Source organism: Bombina bombina, chromosome 3, assembly GCF_027579735.1.
Source record: "Bombina bombina isolate aBomBom1 chromosome 3, aBomBom1.pri, whole genome shotgun sequence".
Taxonomy (NCBI): Eukaryota; Metazoa; Chordata; class Amphibia; order Anura; family Bombinatoridae; genus Bombina; species Bombina bombina.
The window spans coordinates 303,934,191-303,956,848 of record NC_069501.1 but is presented as its reverse complement, the minus strand read 5'-3'; the positions used below and the strand labels follow the sequence as shown (position 1 = coordinate 303,956,848).

General features: G+C 38.1%; 1 protein-coding gene across 8 annotated transcripts in view; it reads left to right on the top strand.

The window, feature by feature from the left end:
* Positions 1–22,658, top strand: part of ADGRG2 (adhesion G protein-coupled receptor G2) — a 308,878-nt gene that overhangs the window by 109,642 nt on the left and 176,578 nt on the right. For all 8 annotated transcript variants that reach the window (XM_053706390.1, XM_053706388.1, XM_053706386.1 and 5 more), the window contains 2 exons: positions 12,875–12,922; positions 16,710–16,757. In XM_053706390.1, coding sequence (XP_053562365.1) covers positions 12,875–12,922; positions 16,710–16,757 — 96 coding nt within the window. The remainder of the gene's footprint in view (positions 1–12,874; positions 12,923–16,709; positions 16,758–22,658) is intronic.

Sequence of the window (22,658 nt, the reverse complement as noted above, 5' to 3'; positions counted from 1 at the left end):
AGCGAACAATAGCATAATAGCTTGTTCTATGGCTAGTTACCACCCTAGAAGGAGCAGCGAACAATAGCATAATAGCTTGTTCTATGGCTAGTTACCACCCTAGAAGTAGCGAACAATAGCATAATAGCTTGTTCTATGGCTAGTTACCACCCTAGAAGTAGCGAACAATAGCATAATAGCTTGTTCTATGGCTAGTTACCACCCTAGAAGCAGCGAACAATAGCATAATAGCTTGTTCTATGGCTAGTTACCACCCTAGAAGCAGCGAACGATAGCATAATAGCTTGTTCTATGGCTAGTTACCACCCTAGAAGTAGCGAACAATAGCATAATAGCTTGTTCTATGGCTAGTTACCACCCTAGAAGTAGCGAACAATAGCATAATAGCTTGTTCTATGGCTAGTTACCACCCTAGAAGCAGCGAACAATAGCATAATAGCTTGTTCTATGGCTAGTTACCACCCTAGAAGCAGCGAACAATAGCATAATAGCTTGTTCTATGGCTAGTTACCACCCTAGAAGTAGCGAACAATAGCATAATAGCTTGTTCTATGGCTAGTTACCACCCTAGAAGCAGCGAACAATAGCATAATAGCTTGTTCTATGGCTAGTTACCACCCTAGAAGTAGCGAACAATAGCATAATAGCTTGTTCTATGGCTAGTTACCACCCTAGAAGCAGCGAACAATAGCATAATAGCTTGTTCTATGGCTAGTTACCACCCTAGAAGCAGCGAACAATAGCATAATAGCTTGTTCTATGGCTAGTTACCACCCTAGAAGTAGCGAACAATAGCATAATAGCTTGTTCTATGGCTAGTTACCACCCTAGAAGCAGCGAACAATAGCATAATAGCTTGTTCTATGGCTAGTTACCACCCTAGAAGGAGCAGCGAACAATAGCATAATAGCTTGTTCTATGGCAAGTTACCACCCTAGAAGGAGCAGCGAACAATAGCATAATAGCTTGTTCTATGGCTAGTTACCACCCTAGAAGGAGCAGCGAACAATAGCATAATAGCTTGTTCTATGGCTAGTTACCACCCTAGAAGCAGCGAACAATAGCATAATAGCTTGTTCTATGGCTAGTTACCACCCTAGAAGGAGCAGCGAACAATAGCATAATAGCTTGTTCTATGACTAGTTACCACCCTAGAAGCAGTTAGAGCTTTTCCAAAAATAGTTATACCTAAGTAATTTTAAAATGTATGTATATTTCAAAAGGGCTAATATTAATTTTCAAAATTCATTACTGTGCATTTCAAATTTCAATTTTACTTTTAGATTTCATGCTTTTACAGGTTTGACCTCGGCAAATCATTTTACCAATTTCACTGTTTTGTTTTAAATGTATATTACTTTCTCAGGCACATAGTAACATTATTTAGAATGTATGAACACAAGGAGGGAAAATGTCAACTGTAGGTGTATTAATATGTAACAATGGGGAGTTACACTTAATGTAGCTACCAATCAGCAAGTGCTACCCAGGGTGCAGAACCAAAAATGGGCTTCCTAACTTACATTCTTGCTTGTTCAAATAAAGATACCAAGAGATCGAAGAAAAATTGCTAATAGGAGTAAATTAGAAAGTTGCTTAAAATTGCATGCTCTTTCAGAATCATGAAAAAAAAATTTGGGTTTCATATCCCTTTAACCAGAGCTCAGAGGTTGCGATATCCCAACCCGCGTTAAATCCAATTGCGCTCGAGCAGACGCGTTTACTTTTAAATTGTAATACTCATCCTACTTCCGGCATGCGCAAACAGGCACGATAAACCCAATGTCGCTTACAAGCTTATTCTCTTCTTTTTTTTTATGTCAGACAAGGTTATTTGTATGTAAAAAAAAAATCTCCCAAGAAGTTCCAAGCATCCACGACTGTTAGAAGTATTTAGAAAAAAGTCCAAAGTCTCTCAGATGTAAGGTATATATAAAATAGTAATTTTATTAATAACTATTAAAAAGGCAGACTCCTAACAAAACAAATAAAGGGTGAAAAGCAGTAAAAAGAAAGTCTGACCGGTTTCGGTCACTCAGACCGTAGTCTTAGACATAAAATGCAGACAACAGGTGTATGCTATTTAAAGCCACAACCCATCTGCAATTGGTGTAGTTTGTACACTGCACATACGTGCTTTAACCCTTTAAGTGACAGCATATTTTAAATTAAGGTCACAATATATTATTAGAAAACTAAAAAGTGTTTATATAACTTAAATGCATTAAGTGCATATACAATTTTACATGAGATGATGATACTAGTAATAGCAAGAAAGACTTGATACTTTATAGTTAATACATGCATAGTAAAGTCAATTATTGAAAAAGTGTATCTGAAGATTTGTTAATCTTAAATGAAAGGGATAAAAATGTAGTAACTCAAACAAAGGCTAACCCTGTTACATATTATTCAATATAGATAGGGCATATTAATAATAACAATGGATAGCAATAATATACATTTAAACTTAACTGCTACAAAAGATTATGATGATAACATTAGATATTAATAAATTTGGGTTAGATAGAAATAAAGGCACAATACAGTATGAAACTTGAATTGACATGCCTATCTCTTAGAATATAGGTATTAAAATAACCAAATGTGATAATTAGCTATTATTCAACACATATAATTTCTGGCTTTACACTTGATGGGACATATGTCAAACCTTTTTTTTATATTATATATAGTATTTAGTGCCAGTATGATAAAAATCATAAATCTCCTATAGTTTACAGCCGTATTGCTGATGCAAGCCTATTTAGTAAATAGTACAAGTTTAAACCTTAAGTCTCAATTCCCTTTCATCTTTTGAACTTCCAAAGAATAGCTAAGATGATATACTACCTATGCCAGTAATTAATGATGTCAAACTCTGAGTTAAACCCTGTAGGTAGCAGGCTACCGAGTTTATGAATCCAGTAGATCTCCTGTCTGGATAAGATATGAAATTTGTTACCACCTCTAGGGGGACTTACAATCTGCTCGATAGCCTGCCACCTAAAGGTGCTCAAATTTCCATGATGTACCTCCAAAAAATGTTTAGATAGAGCTGAGACCGCTCTCTCTTGATTAACGTATGAAAGGTGCTCTTTTATCCTAGTCCCCACTTCCCTGGTGGTTCTACCTACATATTGGCGGACACACTGGGTGCACTCTATCAAGTATACCACATATTTGTTACCACACTTAACACATCCTTTTGTTTCAAAAACTTCCATAGTTGTGGCTGAAGTAAAGGTGTTAGATACATATATGTGGTCACAAGATTTGCACGACCTTTTTCCACATTTGTAGGTACTATTGAAGTTTAGCCAAGAGTGATTTCTTTTTTCCTTCTTAAGCATACTAGGGGCTAAAAGGTTGCCCAGCGTCAGATTCTTTTTGTTAACAAAGTTACATCCATCTTTAATGACGCCGCGCAGTCTAGTGTCCCCTCTTAGAATCGGCAAATTCTTTCTTATTATGTTACACACTTGGTAATATTGGTTAGAGTATGTAGTAACCAATGTTGGTTTTGTCTTAGTGTCAGTGCTGTTAGTCAGTGTCTTTGTCTTGTGTGTAAACAAATCCTCTCTGTTCATTTGGCTAACTTCAATATAGGATCTTTTGACCAATTTTTTCGAATACTGTCTGTCTGCAAACCTTTCACTAAGGCTTTGACTCTCTGCCTGAAAATCTTCAAAACGAGTACAGTTTCGTCTAGCTCGCATAAATTGACCTTTGGCAATACCCTTAAACACATGCCCAGGATGACTGCTGCGAGCGTGTAACAGGGCATTGCCCGAGATCGGTTTTCTAAAAAGAGTAGAGTTTATCTTTTTGGAACATTTATCAAATGTCAATGTGACATCAAGGTAGTTAATGGATTTCTTGTTCCATTCAAACGTAAACTTTAGTCCTATCCTATTCGTGTTAAGATGTTCAACAAATGCCTGTGCCTGAGAATGGCCTGAAGACCAGATAATCAACAGGTCATCAATGAAACGCATGTATTTCACTATTGAAGATGAAAAGATATTGTTATCTCCATAGACGTGGAACCGCTCCCACCACCCCATAAAGAGGTTGGCATAAGAGGGTTATTTGTATGTAAATATGTTTATAATCTGAAGTTATGTGTCAGGAGTACAATTCCCATGGATTGGTCGACCTCTGGGTAAAATCCGTTGAATATTTTATGCAACATAAAACAATTCATATAGCACTTGTTGATTCTCACAACCCCAGGATTATTAGAATTCATGTCTCCAGAAAAGTGTAAAGTTTTCTAATTACTAGGTCCTTGGAGAGAAGCGTTCATAAACTGTATCTGTTTTATTTAAATTAAAATCAAACGGAGACCGCCTCACAGACCACAGGATGTTTAGCGTTTCCACATCAGTTGTTTCTGGGCACGGCAGTGGTGTCTGCTTTTTTCTTGAAGGGACATGAAACCCAATGTTTTGCTTTCATGATTCAGATAGGGACTTTAATTTTAAGCAGCTTTCCAATTTACTTCTATTATCTAATTTGCTTTGTTCTCTTGATATCATTTGTTTAATAGGATACCTAGGTAGGTTCAGGCATTGCAGATTGGTGGCTCCACATATATGCTCTCCCAATGTTTTAACTAGCTCCCAATAATGCATTGCTGCATTTTCAACAAAGGATAACAAAAAATTATACAAATTAGATAATAGAAGTAAACTGGAAAGTTGTTTAAAAATTGTATTTTCCATCTGATTCATGGAAAAAAAATGATGGGTTTTATGTTCCTTTTAACACTGTAATAAAGCAGTGAAATGGTCTATGGGACATAATTCCAAACCCATCTAATTGCAAGATGATTTGTAGCATAGAACATAAGTATTTTCTATCAATGCTGTGCACATTAGAGACTGGGTAGCTTAGGTTACAAACTGCATCAATGGTCTGTTAATGTTGAAGGCACCTGACTTTTATTATATAGTTTATTACTGTTCTGACTTTTATTATATAGTTTATTACTGTTTTGTTCTTTGGCGCCCTTTGATCAAGTTTATTCTGTTTGTATTGCTTACATTTCCAGGAATCTTGCGCTGATATGGCCTTGCCTGATTTGCATGGGTCAGTGCTGACATCCTCAAACTTGGCCCTACAGAGGTTTTGGAACTACATTTCCCATGATGCTCAGCTAGCTGATATGTTGGCTGAGCATCATGGGAAATGTAGTTCCAAAACCTCTGGAGGGCCAAGTTTGAGGGTGTATGGGTTAGTGTATAAGATGTATTACTTGAGTGTAATGTAGCATTCTATAATGCAGCTTGTTTTTGTTTTCTTTATCAGGAAGAGCCCACTGTTTTGTTCAGAATCACTTCTACAGGTGTAAACAGTTATTTTATTATTATTCTCAATAACTGCAATGTGCAACATTAGCCAATTATTCACAGTTATTTTAGCTCAAATCAAGTTTTACTAAAACAAATTTTAATTGCAGATGTTGATGCAATAATTTGCCTTGAAGTTTACATTTTATTGTGTTATTATTTTTAAAAAAAACAAATTACGTTTGAGTGATTTTCATGAATGGTAAACAGTGTGCAAAGTGTAAATATCTTTAAAATTAAAGGGACAGTGTACTTTGATTTTTTGCTCTCCTTTAACATGTTCCCAATGACCCATTTTACCTGCTGGAATGTATTAAATTGTTTACAAATAGCTCATTTACTTTGATTTTGAAGTAGCTGCTTTTGCCTGTTGTATTCTCACCTATACTAGAAATTACAATACTTAAGTACTGGTTATAGAAAGCTATGTAAAAAAGAAGGTTTGGACAGAATGTAACTAAAATGTTTCCATTGTTCTCATTATGTATAGATACATAAGGATGATTTTGTATAAATATAGAGATAAGCTGAGGTCTGCTCTACATGCAAGCTCAGTCCATTACATTAGGTTGTGGTTTCAGGTAGCAGGGGGAAAAAAACGATTTCATATGCACAAATAAAACTAAATTAATAATTTCCCATACATGTTTAACTCTGCATCTGGTATAAGTTATTGCAAACACATTAAGGACAAACCATTTAACAATACACTGTCCCTTTAATTTATTCAAAACAAATGCATATACCACTGAATGCAGTATCTGAGAACAGTAAATCAGCATAATGCCATTTTGCCCATAAAAAGAGAATATTTGTTTACAAATAGTAAATGTATTGGTTGACTTCTCTGACAAAATATAAATATATTTAAAGTTCCTCACACATCTTGAGAAAATATGGAGTTATGTCACAGTAAAGTGAAAAGGATCTGACATCAAAGGCTACAAAATGTTTTTTGTGCCCTATGATTTGATAAACCCTTTTCTGTATTCCTCAGGTTTCGCGAGTATAGTAACATTGACTAGAAATTAGATTCAGTATAGAAGGATATAATGCATCAGTTAAAGGCACACAAAATCGAAACTAAACTTTCAGGATACAGATCAAGCATGCAGTTAGAAATCTTTCCAATATATTCTTCTATTATCAAATTTATCTTTTTTAGCTTGGTATCTTGTGATGGAAATTACCTCCTTTCCATGAAAGGATACTGTAGCTATTTTAGGATTTATATTTATTTTACAGGCAACTTTGTAATTATTTTAACTAGGTAGCTATTAAATAGTAAATAACTATTTAATAGCTATTGTACCTAGTTAAAATAAATACAAAGTCGCCTGTAAAATAAATATAAATCCTAAAATAGCTACAATATAATTATTAGTCATATTGTAGCTATATTAGGGTTTATTTTACAGGTAACTATTTAGCTTTAAATAGGATTAATTTATTTAATAAGATTTATTTTATTTAGTTAGATTTAAATTATATTTAATTTAGGGGGGTGTTAGGGTTAGGGTTAGACTTAGCTTTAGGGGTTAATACATTTATTATAGTAGCGGCGAGGTCTGGTCGGCAGATTAGGGGTTAATACTTGAAGTTAGGTGTCGGCGATGTTAGGGAGGGCAGATTAGGGGTTAATACTATTTATTATAGGGTTTTTTAGGCGGGAGTGAGGCGGTTTAGGGGTTAATACATTTATTATAGTAGCGGCGAGGTCCGGTCGGCAGATTAGGGGTTAATTAGTGTAGGTAGGTAGCGGCGACGTTGGGGGGGCAGATTAGGGGTTAATAAATATTATGTAGGTGTCGGCGATGTTAGGGGCAGCAGATTAGGGGTACATAGGGATAATGTAGGTTGCGGCGGTGTGTGGTCGGCAGATTAGGGGTTAAAAAATTTAATTATAGTGGCGGCGATGTGGGGGGACCTCGGTTTAGGGGTGCATAGGTAGTTTATGGGTGTTAGTGTACTTTAGAGCACAGTAGTTAAGAGCTTTATAAATCGGCGTTAGCCCATAAAGCTCTTAACTCCTGACTTTTTTCTGCGGCTGGAGTTTTGTCGTTAGAGTTCTAACGCTCACTTCAGCCAAGACTCTAAATACCGGCGTTAGGAAGATCCCATTGAAAAGATAGGATGCGCAATGGCGTAAGGGGATCTGCGGTATGGAAAAGTCACGGCTGGAAAGTGAGCGTTAGACCCTTTCCTGACTGACTCTAAATACCAGCGGGCGGCAAAAACCAGCGTTAGGACCCCTTAACGCTGGTTTGGACGGCTAACGCAAAACTCTAAATCTAGGTGAAAGTTATTCAAAATTGTACTCTTTGGGGCCAATTTATCAATGTCTGGCGGATGTATTGTTCTTGTGTAGTCACTCAAATTAGTGTCTTACCAAGTAATAACTCAGAGAACACAGAGCTGCATCTAGTCACTAACTGTTTATTATCCTAACTGAACTTGTTACCATATATGGGAGAAACACCAACAGCCAATCAACATTCTGTATGCAAATTGACAAACACATCACATGACATGTTAATAACATTACATCTCCCTTTTTATGACATGTTAAAATATCACATTTATATTTTATATTATAGGTCCAGAATGTTTCTAGGTTTTACCATACGACCAGAACGTGTGAATTGAAAACCTGCTGTGCATGTTTCAGCGTTGTCAGTGTCTTCTTTCAGTTGTTCTGGGATTGCAGGTGTATTTGTGGTTGTGCTTGGGATCTCAAGGGTTGGCTCATGTGCTTCTAGTTGCAGTTCTTTAGTTTCCATCAGGTGTCATCGGTTGCGACAGAGAACTTGATCATCGCTGGTGCGGATGTGGTAAGATCTTTGTGTGTCTGCAGGCTGCAGAATAGTGGCAGGCACCCATTGACCACTGGCTTGCTGAAAACGAATAGGATTTTCTTGTGCTTGTTTATGTTCTCTTTTGGCATGCACACATTTTTGATCAACTACCTGAGGCTGCAGTTGTTCGCCAATTGTAGGCAGGATAGAACGTAGACATCTACTCATGAACAATTGTGAGCGAGACTTGAATCCATCCACATGGGTATTCCTGTGTTCCAGCGGCTGAGGTACGGGTCCTTTCCTTCAGCTTTTGCTTTGTTTAGTATGATCTTTGCTGTTTTCAATGTCTTTTCTGCAAGACCATTGCTTTGTGGATGGTGGGGACTGGACGTTACATGTGCAAAGTCCCAATGAACTGCAAAGTTTTCGAAGTCACCTGATTTATATTGTGGACTATTATCTGAAATTACCTTTTCAGGTATACTATGTCTTGCAAATATAGCCTTTAGCTTGCGGATTATGGTCGCTGATGTGGTTGAGTGGAGTCTTTCCAATTCAAAAAATCTGCTGTAGTAATCAACAGTGATTAAGTAGTCCTGACCATTCCACATAAAAAGATCTGTTGCAATGATTTGCCATGGACGCTCTGGAATCTGATGAGAGATCATGGGATCTTTAGGGTTAGACTTTCGGCGTTCTAGGCAGGTAGGGCATTTTTCGACCATATCCTCAATTTGTTTGTTCATTCCTGGCCAAAATAATATGTCTCTGGCTCTTTGCTTACTCCTCTCAATTCCCATATGCCCAGTGTGTATACGCTCTAGCATATTTGGCCTCAGCACACCTGGGACAATTATTTTCTCGCCTTTGAATAGGATCCCTTCAATCTCTGAAATTTCATCTCTGTGATTCCAGTATTCAATAAGGCTGGAAAGACATCTTTTCCTTACGTTAGGCCACCCAGATATGATTATGTTTTTCAGCATAATGAGTTGAGGATCCTGTTCTGTAGCTGTTCGAATGTCAGTCAGTTTCCTGTCACTAATAGGGAGATTGGTTATGACTGTGTGAATCTGTGCATCAATTCCTTCATTCAGTGATTCAAGTCTGTATGGTATTGATTTCCTGGACAGGGTGTCGGCTGTTGGAATGTCTTTTCCTGAACAATGTACTATTTCAATGTCATACCTCTGTAGTTGCAAGATCATTCTCTAAAGGCTTGGTGGTGCAGCTGCAAGGGGTTTCTTCATTATGGGTATTAAAGGTTTGTGGTCAGATTCAACAACAATCTTTCTGCCATAGACATACATGTGAAAACGTTTGCATCCAGGCACCACAGCATATAACTCCTCAATTTGAACATAGTTTTCTTCTGTTGGTGTGAGAGATTTAGAAGCATAGGCAATTGACTTACCTTCTTGGAGCAATACAGCACCTAGGCCACTCTTTGATGCATCACCCTGCAGGCAGAGCTCTTTGCTAGGATCGTAGTAACATAGAATGGGACCCGGTTCCTTTGTAATCAGCTCTTTCATTTTATCAAATGCTTTTCCGTGAGTTTCATCCCATACAAACGCATTTATCTGTTTCAGAAGCTGCCTCAATAGCGCATTAATCTCAGATAAGTTTGGTGCGAACTTGGACAGATAATTAACCATACCTAGGATGGTCTCCAGCTCTGACTTGTTCTTGGGAGGACGCATATCTTTTATGGCATTGATCTTCTCTGGATCAGGTTTGATGCCTTCACGTGTTAGCTTGTGCCCAAAATAACTGACCTCTGAGACACATATCACACTTTTCTCTGGGTTAAGGCGTACTCCTTTTTCACAGGTTCTCTTGAGTACGGCATGCAAGTTTGCATCATGTTCCTCTTTTGTTTTTCCAAACACGAGTATGTCGTCAACAATGACTGTTACCCCCTCAAGCCCTTCATAAGTCTCATCAATCTTTCTCTGAAATTTGTCTTGAGCTGAAATCAGTCCAAAGGGTAAGCGGAGAAATCTGTATCTTCCGGCCACTGTATTAAATGTTGTTAGCTTGGATGATTCTTTTGAGAGTTTGATCGCCCAGTATCCAGATTTTGCATCCAGTACACTGAAGAATTGTGCTCCAGCAAGTTTTGGGGTGATGTCATCCAAAGTTGGAAGAGGGTAATGTGGCCTCTTGATTGCTTTATTCAAGTCTCTGGGATCTAAACAAACCCTGAGTTTTCCAGTGCAGGGTTTTTCCACAACTACCAGGGCATTGACCCAGTCAGTGGGTTCAAGCACTTTCACAATAATCCCTGATTTTTCCATATTGTCTAGCTCCTCCTTGAGGCGACTACGCAGCATGAATAGAATTCTCCTGGGTGGGTATACAACAGGGACTGCTGTGGGGTGTAGGTGTATAGTGCATTCACCTGGAAACTGTCAAATGCCTTGAAAAACATCAGAAAATTCCTTTATTATAGCACAGGGTTTATCTACATCTGCGCACACTGAGAAGACAAGGTTAATTAACCCCATGTCTAGACATGCTCTCAAACCAAGTATAGGTGGGGCGTCTGTTGACAATGTAGAATTCAAGCACAGTTTTAGTGTCTTTGTATTTACATTTTAACTGACAGGTCCCTTTAACATCAAGCGGCTCACCTCCATAGCCTGTAAGACGGCATGCTGTGGGCTTCAGTGCTACAGTATTGAAGATATTTTTAAATCTGTTGGTAGGAATTATATTTACCTGAGCACCAGTATCTAATTTAAATTTGACTTTATCTGCTTGTGCACCTAACTCAATTTCTGCGAAAGCCTGTTCACATTCTTTGTCTTTGTGCTCTTTGTTAACTGCATCAATAAACAGTTCATCCAGCTCTTCAATATTTGTGTTTTGAACTGTATGTACAGTTTTACGTGTATCTGGCGGCCTTGACTTACATTCCTTTGCAAAGTGGTTAAATTTATTGCATATTTTGCACTGACGTCCTTTTGCAGGGCACGTGTCTTCCTGGCTGTGTTGAAGAGCACAACGACTGCATAGCCTGTCTTTAGTGATGCTCCTGTCACTTCCTTTCACAGTTGTCCAATGCTTTTGCTGGGCTGATGCTGTTTTTTTACTAAACACTGTATGAGCTGACTGACTCTGGGTTGCCATTGCACGTGAGTTTATTGTCTTAAGCTGCTCTTGTGCAATTTCTTGCGTCCGCACTATATCAATGGCTTTTTCAAGTGTTAGATCAGCACCCTGATTAAGTAATTTCTCTCTGACTTTTGGAGAATTAGTGGCAAAAACAATGCGGTCTCGTACCATCTCATCACTGTTAACATATCCACAGTCTTTTACAAGCAATTTAAGTTCTGTTACAAAATGTTCAAATGCCTCATGTTCCCCCTGCATTTTTTCATGAAACTTGTATCTTGCAAAGATTGGATTAGCTTTGGGCAAAACATATTCCTCAAATTTGTCATAATAAGACTTCAACTTTTTAGACTCCTCAAATGTTAATGTCCAAGTAATATAAACATCTCTCCCTTTTTCACCTACCCAGAGAAGCAAGTAGCTGCACAAGGTTTCCTCAGGCTTGCCACAGAGAGGGCCAGAAAATATGAGCTGTACATGATGGCAAAATCTCCTCCATGCATCTGGTAAATTTTTTGAGTCCCAATCCATCTGTGACATAGGCACACCTGATAAATCCATCTTGCAGAAAGAAACCAGCTTCTGACATCATGTATTGTTCTTGTGTAGTCACTCAAATTAGTGTCTTACCAAGGAATAACTCAGAGAACACAGAGCTGCATCTAGCCACTAACTGTTTATTATCCTAACTGAACTTGTTTCCATATATGGTAGAAACACCAACAGCCAATCAACATTCTGTATGCAAATTGACAAACACATCACATGACATGTTAATAACATTACAGCAGACATGATCAGCTGTAGCATATCATGTCCACCAGACATCGCTGAATGCCGTCAGCATACGCTGTCAGCATTTAACATTGCACAAGCAGTTCTGGTGAACTGCTTTGTAATGCCGCACCCTGCAGATTGGCCGCTAGCAGGGGGTGTCAATCAACCCGATCGTACACAATCAGGCGGATTGATATCTGCAGCCTCAGAGGTGGTGTACGAGATAAGGAACAGCGGTCTTAAGACCACTGCTGCTTAACTCCTGAGAGAGTGAAGGTTCACACGGAAACAGGGGTATACGGCCCCACTCGGGCCGTGATAAATCAGCTCCTTGAGCTGAGCTATAAAACTTTAATTTTGACTTCCATCTTTCTTTAAACGACAATATGCAATGGTACAGAAATTATAAGAAATGTCACAGTAAAAATGATAGAGGATTGGATAAAGGTTTGTAGAAAAGCTTTATTCGTATTATTTTAGAGGAAAGTAGTGAAACTGGATATGTAAGACAAAAAAGCTTCTGACAGGCTTCTTTAAAATATAGAAATGTGTTTACAGCTCTTTTATTTAAAAGTTAGATAAATTGTATATGTACAGCATTAATATCCTTTTTTGTTCAATTAGATAAAAAAAATAAGCATGAAATCATTGGTTGCTCTATTTGTTTTTTTCTTTTTTAATTTACGGTAACTAACTCTTCCATTTTTGCTCTTAATCTTAGCTGAGAGCTAGTAAGTGAGTGCTGGACTTTCTCTGTGTGCTATATATATATATATACTCCGTATTTTACATATGGCCTAACTACTCTCTCCTTATCTTCCTCAGCAAAACCATCGTCAGATACCACCACACTGGCTCCAACTGTGAAAGCTGGTAAGAAGGCAGTTGTGCATAAACCTGCAGTTGTATTGTTTTACATACATTTACGTGCTTACTTTTTTACCCCAGGTGCCTTTATGCCTTTATATTAATTAAATATTCATGTTTAAGGTTCGATGTATCCTTGTGATTATATTTTCAGCTTAGCAATTTTAAATGTAAAACCTTAAATGACATTAAACCCAAAATGTAATTTACCATAACATGTTTAATGGAAATATCAAAACAACCTGGATTTTGAAGCATATTATTCATAGACAACTGCTTTAAGACTATAAAACCCTGCACATGTATTTTGTATGTAGATATTTTGCAATTCAATGTTTAAATTTTGAAAAATGCTATAAAATACAAAATAATGTCTTTATTGTTCCTTTAAGTATTATGTGTAAGTGCATAGACATTCAAGGGGTAAATAAACAAGCAGATTTTTTTTCTCTACTGTTAAGCGTGAACTGAATGTAGCTATTAGTGTGCTGAATGTAAATGAACAGTAGTATGTTGTAACTTTAAATGTATGTGTAAGTAGGGCACTTTCTGTCCTGCATGTATTTAAGGGTGTATTTAGTTTTGTATTCTTTAAGTTAATCTTATGAGGTTTATTAACAAAATAAGCCAAGAGGGAATTTCCAACTTTCACCAATGTCTTAAAATGTAAGTGATCCCCAGGTTCTCACAGAGCTGTCAGCTCACACTATGAAACAATGTCTCTTACTTTTTATGCTGGGTGTTCAGTCACGGAAACCAAACCCAACACGCTAATTTAGTTTGCGCTTGAGTAAACGTGTTTACTTTCAATTTATAATACGCAAATAGGTTAACACAGTTGTGATATAGGTTATCATCACCCACGCTAACAATATCACGCTACTTGTAATCTAGTCCTAAATATTAAAGGGACACTGAACCCAAATTTTTTCTTTCGTGATTTAGATAGAGCATGCAATTTTAAGCAACTTTCTAATTTACTCCTATTATCAATTTGTCTTCATTCTCGTGCTATCTTTATTTGAAAAAGAAGGCATCTAAGTTTTTTTTTAAGTTCAGAACTCTGGACAGTGCTTTTTTATTGGTGGATGAATTTATCCACCAATCAGCAAGGACAACCCAGGTTGTTCACCAAAAATGGGCCGGCATCTAAACTTACATTCTTGCATTTCAAATAAAGATACCAAGAGAATGAAGAAAATTTGATAATAGGAGTAAATTAGAAAGATGCTTAAAATTTCATGCTCTATCTGAATCACAAAAGAAAAAATTTGGGTTCAGTGTCCCTTTAAGGCTCAGATTTATTTAATGCTCCCACTCGTGCGGTAACTCCGCTAGAAGTAGGCTTTGTGTGCGCAACAGGTAGCGCTCATTTTACAAGTTCAAAGTAAAAAATAATAATTTTGCACATAGACTATTGTAACCACAATTATGTATTCTTTTATAGAAGTTAATGAAGCAAAAGAGTGGGGGGAAAACCCACACCCTACTTGCACGCAAACCCGGTGCCCTAACCTAACATGAAATATGAACATTGCACAATCCAATGTTCTTCACATAGCAGAATATGTTCTATTTATTCATAAATACATATTTCTGCACATATCTGATGGTATTTTGGTACAATACATATCTATACCTATATAAAGATTACATTTTTTTTCCAGTCCTCACCACTTTACATTAATGGTGATACTTTATAAATATACAAAATAAGAATAGATAATTATGAGGACAATATATACCTATACCAAGATGATTTCCCTTTAAGAAATAATTACACAGTTGTCCACTTTGGACCCATTAGCTTTAAATAGTAGTCTGGCTCAAGATTTGGAACATGCCAGTGACCAAGTGCTAGGGTAAAGTGCAAAACATGTTTGTCCATTGTTTTTATGGCTTTTTGTTTTTTAATTTCTTTGTTACAATAAAATACTTTTTTTTACTTTTTATAAATATCTGATTTCCATTGAGTTGGAGGTGCGGACATATTTACTGGGAACACAGTTCCCATAGATCACAATGTAAAGGCACTTTACACCCCACTCCCGCCAACTTTATCCCCAAAATACTGCCTAGTGCAGTTATTTTATTGAAAAATAAAGATGCTGCTATCTTTATTTATTAATAACATACACTAGAATGTATTTTGGGGGCCTTTGGGGAATTAATCAAACTAACCAGATATCTGATCTCTGGTTAATTTTAAAAGCACTAATTGGTACCGCAAGCTTGCGGTAGCAATAACCAGCCACTTGTAATGGTTGATTAATAATGGTGCGACTGATAATTTAGTGCTCCACTTGTAATCTAACCCTTAGAAAGTTGTTTAAGAATGTAATGCTTTTTCTGAATCCTGAAGTAAAATTTTGACTTTCCTGTTTTTTTAATTTTTTACTTTACTGTCCTTTTAATTAAAAATAATCTTTAATTAAAACTGAAATAATAAAATAAAAATGCATATTAGACAATTTTTTCTGTGATAAATTCAGGCCACTGTATACAGTGAGCATTATTATATTAATACTGCTGTATGGTGTCATCATAACTGTAAAAATATTTTACTTATGTAAAAAAAAAAGAAAAGAAAAGCAAAAAAAAAAACAACACATATTTTCATGCGTGAATGTAAGGTGATAAGTCATCCCTATTTTTGGGGGGACAGTCATGAATTTGGTCGGTCAGCTAGGTAATGTGTGTGTGCAGAGCTGGGGTAGTTCTGTACTTATATGTGATTGCAGGGTTTTACAAATTGGATAGCTACAATTCATAATATTGAGTTCCTGGCTGCTACTCAAAAAACACTAAAAAAAACATATGCCATACAAAATACCTAAAGTAACTTTTCAAGAGGTCAAGGCTATTGAAAAAGAGACGTTGAAAACTGATGTGAAAATCAATTTTTGATGGATTGGAATACCAGTGTTGAATTCAAGGCCTCAGATTTGAAAACTTAGTAGGATCCCATGTAAAGCCCTTTGTATGGCTATTGCAATGGATTGGAAAGGACCTCTCCCCCTTTTTGAGTTAGCACAAATCTGGGCATGACCAGTCATATATAAAACCCAGTTATCATAAACAATTTAAATTTCCAATAGACAAATATGACTTTACCAGGAGCAGAAATATGAATGTGTTCCAGGCATGTTTTACCCTCCAAAAGGGTCACCGGGTGTCAAGACAGTTAAAGGGACAGTCAACACCAGAATTTTTGTTGTTTAAAAAGAAAGATAATCCCTTTATTACCCATTCCCCAGTTTTGCATAACCAACACAGTTATAATAATACACGTTTTACCTCTGTAATTATCTTGTATCTAAGCTTCTGCTGACTGCCCCCTTATTTCAGTTCTTTTGACAGACATGCAGTTTAGCCAATCAGTGCTCACTCCTAGGTCACTTTACGTGCATGAGCTTAATGTTTTCTATATGAAACATGTGTACTAATGCCCTCTAGTGGTCAAAATGTATTCAGATTAGAGGCAGTCTTCAAGGTCTAAGAAATTAGCATATGAACCTCCTAGTTTTAGCTTTCAACTAAGAATACCAAGAGAACAAAGCAAAATTGGTGATAAAAGTAAATTGGGAAGTTGTTGAAAATTGCATGCCCTATTTAAAACATGAAAGTTTTTTTTGGACTTGACTGTCCCTTTAACAGCCACAAACAGAGTGTAAAATAAGGGAACTTGCTGGTCAAGTTTGTTATATTTTATACATACATATATAGCGATCTATGTTTTCTAGATTTACGTATTTTACATATGGCCTAACTACTCTCTCCTTATTTTCCTCAGCAAAACCATCGTCAGATACCATCACACTGGCTCTAACTGTGAAAGCTGGTAAGAAGGCAGTTGTGCATAAACCTGCAGTTGTATTGTTTTACACACATTTACGAGCTTACTTTTTATCTCAGGTTCCTTTAATTTTATATAAATTAAATATTGATGTTTCAGTTTGGATATTTATTTGTGATATTTTCAGTTTAGCAATTTTAAATGCAAAACTTTTTAAACCCTTTTAAACCCAAAATATAATTTACTGTTACAAAAATGGCATCTTCAGGCAAAACCTCAGAATAATCTTATTTAACCTTTTTCCCAAAAGCTACAAAACATCACTCAGTTAATGTCCACCAACCAATTCAATATTATTACTGGCAGAGAACAGTCTAAATAGTCCTGCTGCACTGAAATTCATATCAGGTATGTAGTAATCTGGCACTGGCCTGGTAAAAACAGGTTTATTGGCTAGTTTACATCGTCATTCAACTAAAAACTACATTTATTACAAGATGAGCACATTTTGCAGGCATTATTTTTTGCAATGCAGGCCTAGTCAGATGCACAATTTTCTTTCATGATTAATATAGAATGTACTGTTTACAAAAAAAAAAACAATTTCTTTTGTAAAATAATGATAGTCCATAGGAATCCATAAGAGGAGGCCAAGAACCCATTCAAGAGCTTTAATCCCTCCCATCTCTCCTCAGTTTTGTTCTTGGTCTCCTAGGAGAAGGCTGAAGATAAAGGTGTTCCAGCTACTTGCTTATGGATTATTTTGTGGGAGCTCAGACCAATGTGAGACTCACAACCCCTAAGATATATTAATTCAGAAAAAAAGCAAACAGTAGTAAGAAGCATTTAGCACTCTGAATGATACAGGGTATAGGAACCTTGTTGTGTGCGCAGTATATTGCTATGGAATTTCAGCCATAACTACCCTCAGGTGTTGAGGGGACATATTTCTTAGCATCCCCCTGTGGGACTACAGGTACTTACTTTCAGATTCTCTATTGTACCTGTACAAGCACTGGAAGGGCTCTCTACTGATTACAGCTACAGACATCTGCCTGGTAAGCTCAGTGGAGGGGTGTATCACTATACAGCACTTACATAGCCCACAGACTATAAGAAGATACTTTATCACAAGTATAACATAGCCAGGGAACTTAGCTTGCCTACCAGCTGAAACATTTTTATGCAAAAAAATAGCTCTCGTGACCCTTAATATATCTGTAGGGGCTATTTAGGAATCCCCATGACCTAACTTTCTTTCATATATGTGACGAGAGTCCATGAGCTGTTACATATGGGATATACATTCCTACCAGAGGGAGGCAAAGTTTCCCAAACGTCAAAAGCCTATAAATACATTTTTATACCCTTTTAATAATACCTTTTCTTCTCACCCTACATTGATTCTAAAAGACTCCTTGTTTTTCTTCTGTTAAGTGTGATCAGTCCACGGGTCATCATTACTTGTGGGATATTAACTGCTCCCCTACAGGAAGTGCAAGAGGATTCACCCAGCAGAGTTGCTATATAGCTCCTCCCCTCTACGTCACCTCCATTCATTCTCTTGCACCCAACGACTAGATAGGATGTGTGAGAGGACTATGGTGATATATTTAGTTTTTATATCTTCAATCAAAAGTTTGTTATTTTATAATAGCACCGGAGTGTGTTATTCCTTCTCTGGTAGAATTTGAAGAAGAATCTACCTGAGTTTTTCTATGATTTTAGCCGGAGTAGTTAAGATCATATTGCTGTTTCTCGGCCATCTGAGGAGAGGTAAACTTCAGATCAGGGGACAGCAGGCAGATTAATCTGCAAAGAGGTATGTAGCAGTTTATTATTTTCTGACATGGAATTGATGAGAAAATCCTGCCATACCGTTATAATGTAAACTCAGCCTTGAATGCAGTAGATGTAGCTGATATCAGGCTGTCATGTATGTATATTTTACACTTCAGTTTTCTGGGAAATGGTACTTCTCTGGCTTTTAAACTGTATACATAGACTTAACCTATTTTGCAGGGACTTGCAATAGGTTTTAAATGACAATTAATTATTGAGGTAAAACGTTTTTTTGCTGGCATGTAAAAACGTTTTTTTCTCTGAGGTACTGGGTGAAAAAATGTTTTGGGCACTTTTTTTCCACTTGGCAATAGTTTTGATTTAAATTAGAGCAGTTCACTGATCCCTCTCACTGTTATGTGTGTGGGGGAGGGGCCATTTTGGTGCTTTCACTATGCATCAGAAAAACTCAGTCAGAGGTTCATTTTCTTCCTGCATGATCCGGTTCATCTCTACAGAGTTCAGGGATCTCAAGAGTCTTTTTTGAGGGAAGTAATCATTCACAGAGCTGTGCTGATTGTATTGACTGTGATATAAAAAACGTTTATTTGTGTATTTTTTTCTGCTGCCTGGGTTAGTTATCATTTGCTGAGGGGAACAATCCTTTGCTAAAACTGTATATTCTGACAAAGATTGATGCTATAACTTAATTATTTTATCTGTTATAATATTTTCTGTGCTTCTTAAAGGCACAGTTCGTTTTCATATTATTTGTAAATTACTTTGAAAAGTATTTCCAAGTTGCTGTTTATTTGCTAGTGTGTTAAACATGTCTGATTCAGAGGAATATCTCTGTGCTATATGTGTTAATGCCAAAGTGGAGCCCAATAGAAATTTATGTACTAAATGCATTGATGCTACTTTAAAAAATAGTCAATCTGTACAAATTGAACATATTTCACCAAACAACGAGGGGAGAGTTATGCCGACTAACTCGCCTCACGTGTCAGTACCTGCATCTCCCGCTCAGGAGGTGCGTGATATTGTAGCGCCGAGTGCATCTGGGCGGCCATTACAAATCACATTACAGGATATGGCTACTGTTATGACTGAAGTTTTGGCTAAACTACCAGAACTAAGAGGTAAACGTGATCACTCTGGGATGAGAACAGAGTGCGCTGATAATGCAAGGGCCATGTCTGATACTGCGTCACAGTTTGCAGAACGTGAAGACGGAGAGCTTCATTCTGTGGGTGACGGTTCTGATCCAAATAAACTGGACTCAGACATTTCAAATTTTAAATTTAAGCTTGAGAACCTCCGTGTGTTACTAGGGGAGGTATTAGCGGCTCTGAATGATTGTAACACAGTTGCAATCCCAGAAAAAATGTGTAGGTTGGATAAATATTTTGCGGTACCGACGAGTACTGACGTTTTTCCTATACCTAAGAGACTTACTGACATTGTTACTAAGGAGTGGGATAGACCCGGTGTGCCTTTCTCACCCCCTCCTATATTCAGAAAAATGTTTCCAATAGACGCCGCCACACGGGACTTATGGCAAATGGTCCCTAAGGTGGAGGGAGCAGTTTCTACTTTAGCTAAGCGTACCACTATCCCAGTGGAGGATAGCTGTGCTTTTTCAGATCCAATGGATAAAAAATTAGAGGGTTACCTTAAGAAAATGTTTGTTCAACAAGGGTTTATATTGCAACCTCTTGCATGTATTGCGCCTGTCACGGCTGCAGCAGCATTTTGGTTTGAGTCTCTGGAAGAGACACTTCAATCATCCACACTAGATGACATCACACACAAACTTAAATTCCTTAAGTTAGCTAATTCATTTATTTCAGATGCCGTAGTACATTTAACTAAACTTGCGGCTAAAAATTCAGGATTCGCCATTCAGGCACGCAGAGCTCTGTGGCTAAAATCCTGGTCAGCTGATGTTACGTCTAAATCTAAATTGCTTAATATTCCTTTCAAAGGGCAGACCTTATTCGGGCCCGGCTTGAAAGAGATTATTGATGACATTACAGGAGGTAAAGGTCATGCCCTGCCTCAGGACAAGGCCAAAGCCAAGGCTAGACAGTCCAATTTTCGTTCCTTTCGTAATTTCAAAGCAGGAGCAGCATCAACTTCCTCTGCACCAAAACAGGAAGGAGCTGTTGCTCGCTACAGACAAGGCTGGAAACCTAACCAGTCCTGGAACAGGGGCAAACAGGCCAGAAAACCTGCTGCTGCCCCTAAGACAGCATGAATTGAGGGCCCCCGATCCGGGACCGGATCTAGTGGGGGGCAGACTTTCCCTCTTCGCCCAGGCTTGGGCAAGAGATGTTCAGGATCCCTGGGCGTTAGAGATCATATCTCAGGGATACCTTCTGGACTTCAAATCCTCTCCCCCAAGAGGGAGATTTCATCTGTCAAGGTTGTCAACAAACCTAACAAAGAAGGAAGCGTTTCTACGCTGCGTACAAGATCTTTTATTAATGGGAGTGATCCATCCAGTTCCGCGGTTGGAACAAGGACAAGGGTTTTACTCAAATCTGTTTGTAGTTCCCAAAAAGAGGGAACCTTCAGGCCAATCTTGGATTTAAAGATCCTAAACAAATTCCTAAGAGTTCCATCGTTCAAGATGGAAACTATTCGAACAATTTTGCCCATGATCCAAGAGGGTCAGTACTTGACCACAGTGGATTTAAAGGATGCTTACCTTCACATACCGATTCACAGAAGTCATTACCGGTATCTAAGGTTTGCCTTTTTAGACAGGCATTACCAGTTTGTAGCTCTTCCATTCGGACTGGCTACGGCTCCAAGAATCTTCACAAAGGTTCTGGGCACTCTTCTGGCAGTACTAAGACCGTGAGGAATTTCAGTAGCTCCGTACTTAGATGACATACTGATACAAGCTTCAAGCTTTCAAACTGCCAAATCTCATACAGAGATAGTACTGGCATTTCTAAGGTCGCATGGATGGAAAGTGAACGAAGAGAAAAGTTCTCTCTTTCCACTCACAAGAGTTCCCTTCCTGGGGACTCTGATAGATTCTGTAGAAATGAAGATTTACCTGACAGAGGACAGGTTAACAAAACTTCAAAATGCATGCCGTGTCCTTCATTCCATTCAAGAGACCAGAAATTCTCTTCTATGGTGGCTTTATCGGCCACATCTGTCCAGGGGAATGCCATTCAGCAGGCCAGACTGGTCAATTGTAACAACAGACGCCAGCCTACTAGGTTGGGGCGCTGTCTGGAATTCTCTGAAGGCTCAGGGACTATGGAATCAGGAGGAGAGTCTTCTTCCAATAAACATTCTGGAATTGAGAGCAGTCCTCAATGCTCTTCTGGCTTGGCCCCAGTTAGCAACTCGGGGGTTCATCAGGTTCCAGTCGGACAACATCACGACTGTAGCTTATATCAACCATCAGGGAGGGACAAGAAGCTCCCTAGCAATGATGGAAGTATCGAAGATAATTCGCTGGGCAGAGTCTCACTCTTGCCACCTGTCTGCAATCCACATCCCGGGAGTGGAGAACTGGGAGGCGGATTTCTTAAGTCGTCAGACTTTTCATCCGGGGGAGTGGGAACTTCATCCAGAGGTCTTTGCCCAAATACTTCCACGTTGGGGCAAACCAGAGATAGATCTCATGGCGTCTCGACAGAATGCCAAGCTTCCGCGCTACGGGTCCAGATCCAGGGATCCGGGAGCGGTCCTGATAGATGCCTTGACAGCACCATGGACCTTCAGGATGGCTTATGTGTTTCCACCTTTCCCGATGCTTCCTCGATTGATTGCCAGAATCAAACAGGAGAAAGCATCAGTGATTCTAATAGCGCCTGCATGGCCACGCAGGACTTGGTATACAGATCTGGTGGACATGTCATTCTGTCCACCTTGGTCGTTACCTCTGAAACAGGACCTTCTGATTCAGGGTCCTTTCAAACATCAAAATCTAACTTCTCTGAAGCTGACTGCTTGGAAATTGAACGCTTGATCTTATCAAAGCGTGGTTTTTCTGAGTCAGTTATTGATACCTTAATACAGGCTAGGAAGCCTGTCACCAGAAAGATTTACCATAAAATATGGCGTAAATACCTATATTGGTGCGAATCCAAAGGTTACTCTTGGAGTAAGGTTAGGATTCCTAGGATATTGTCTTTT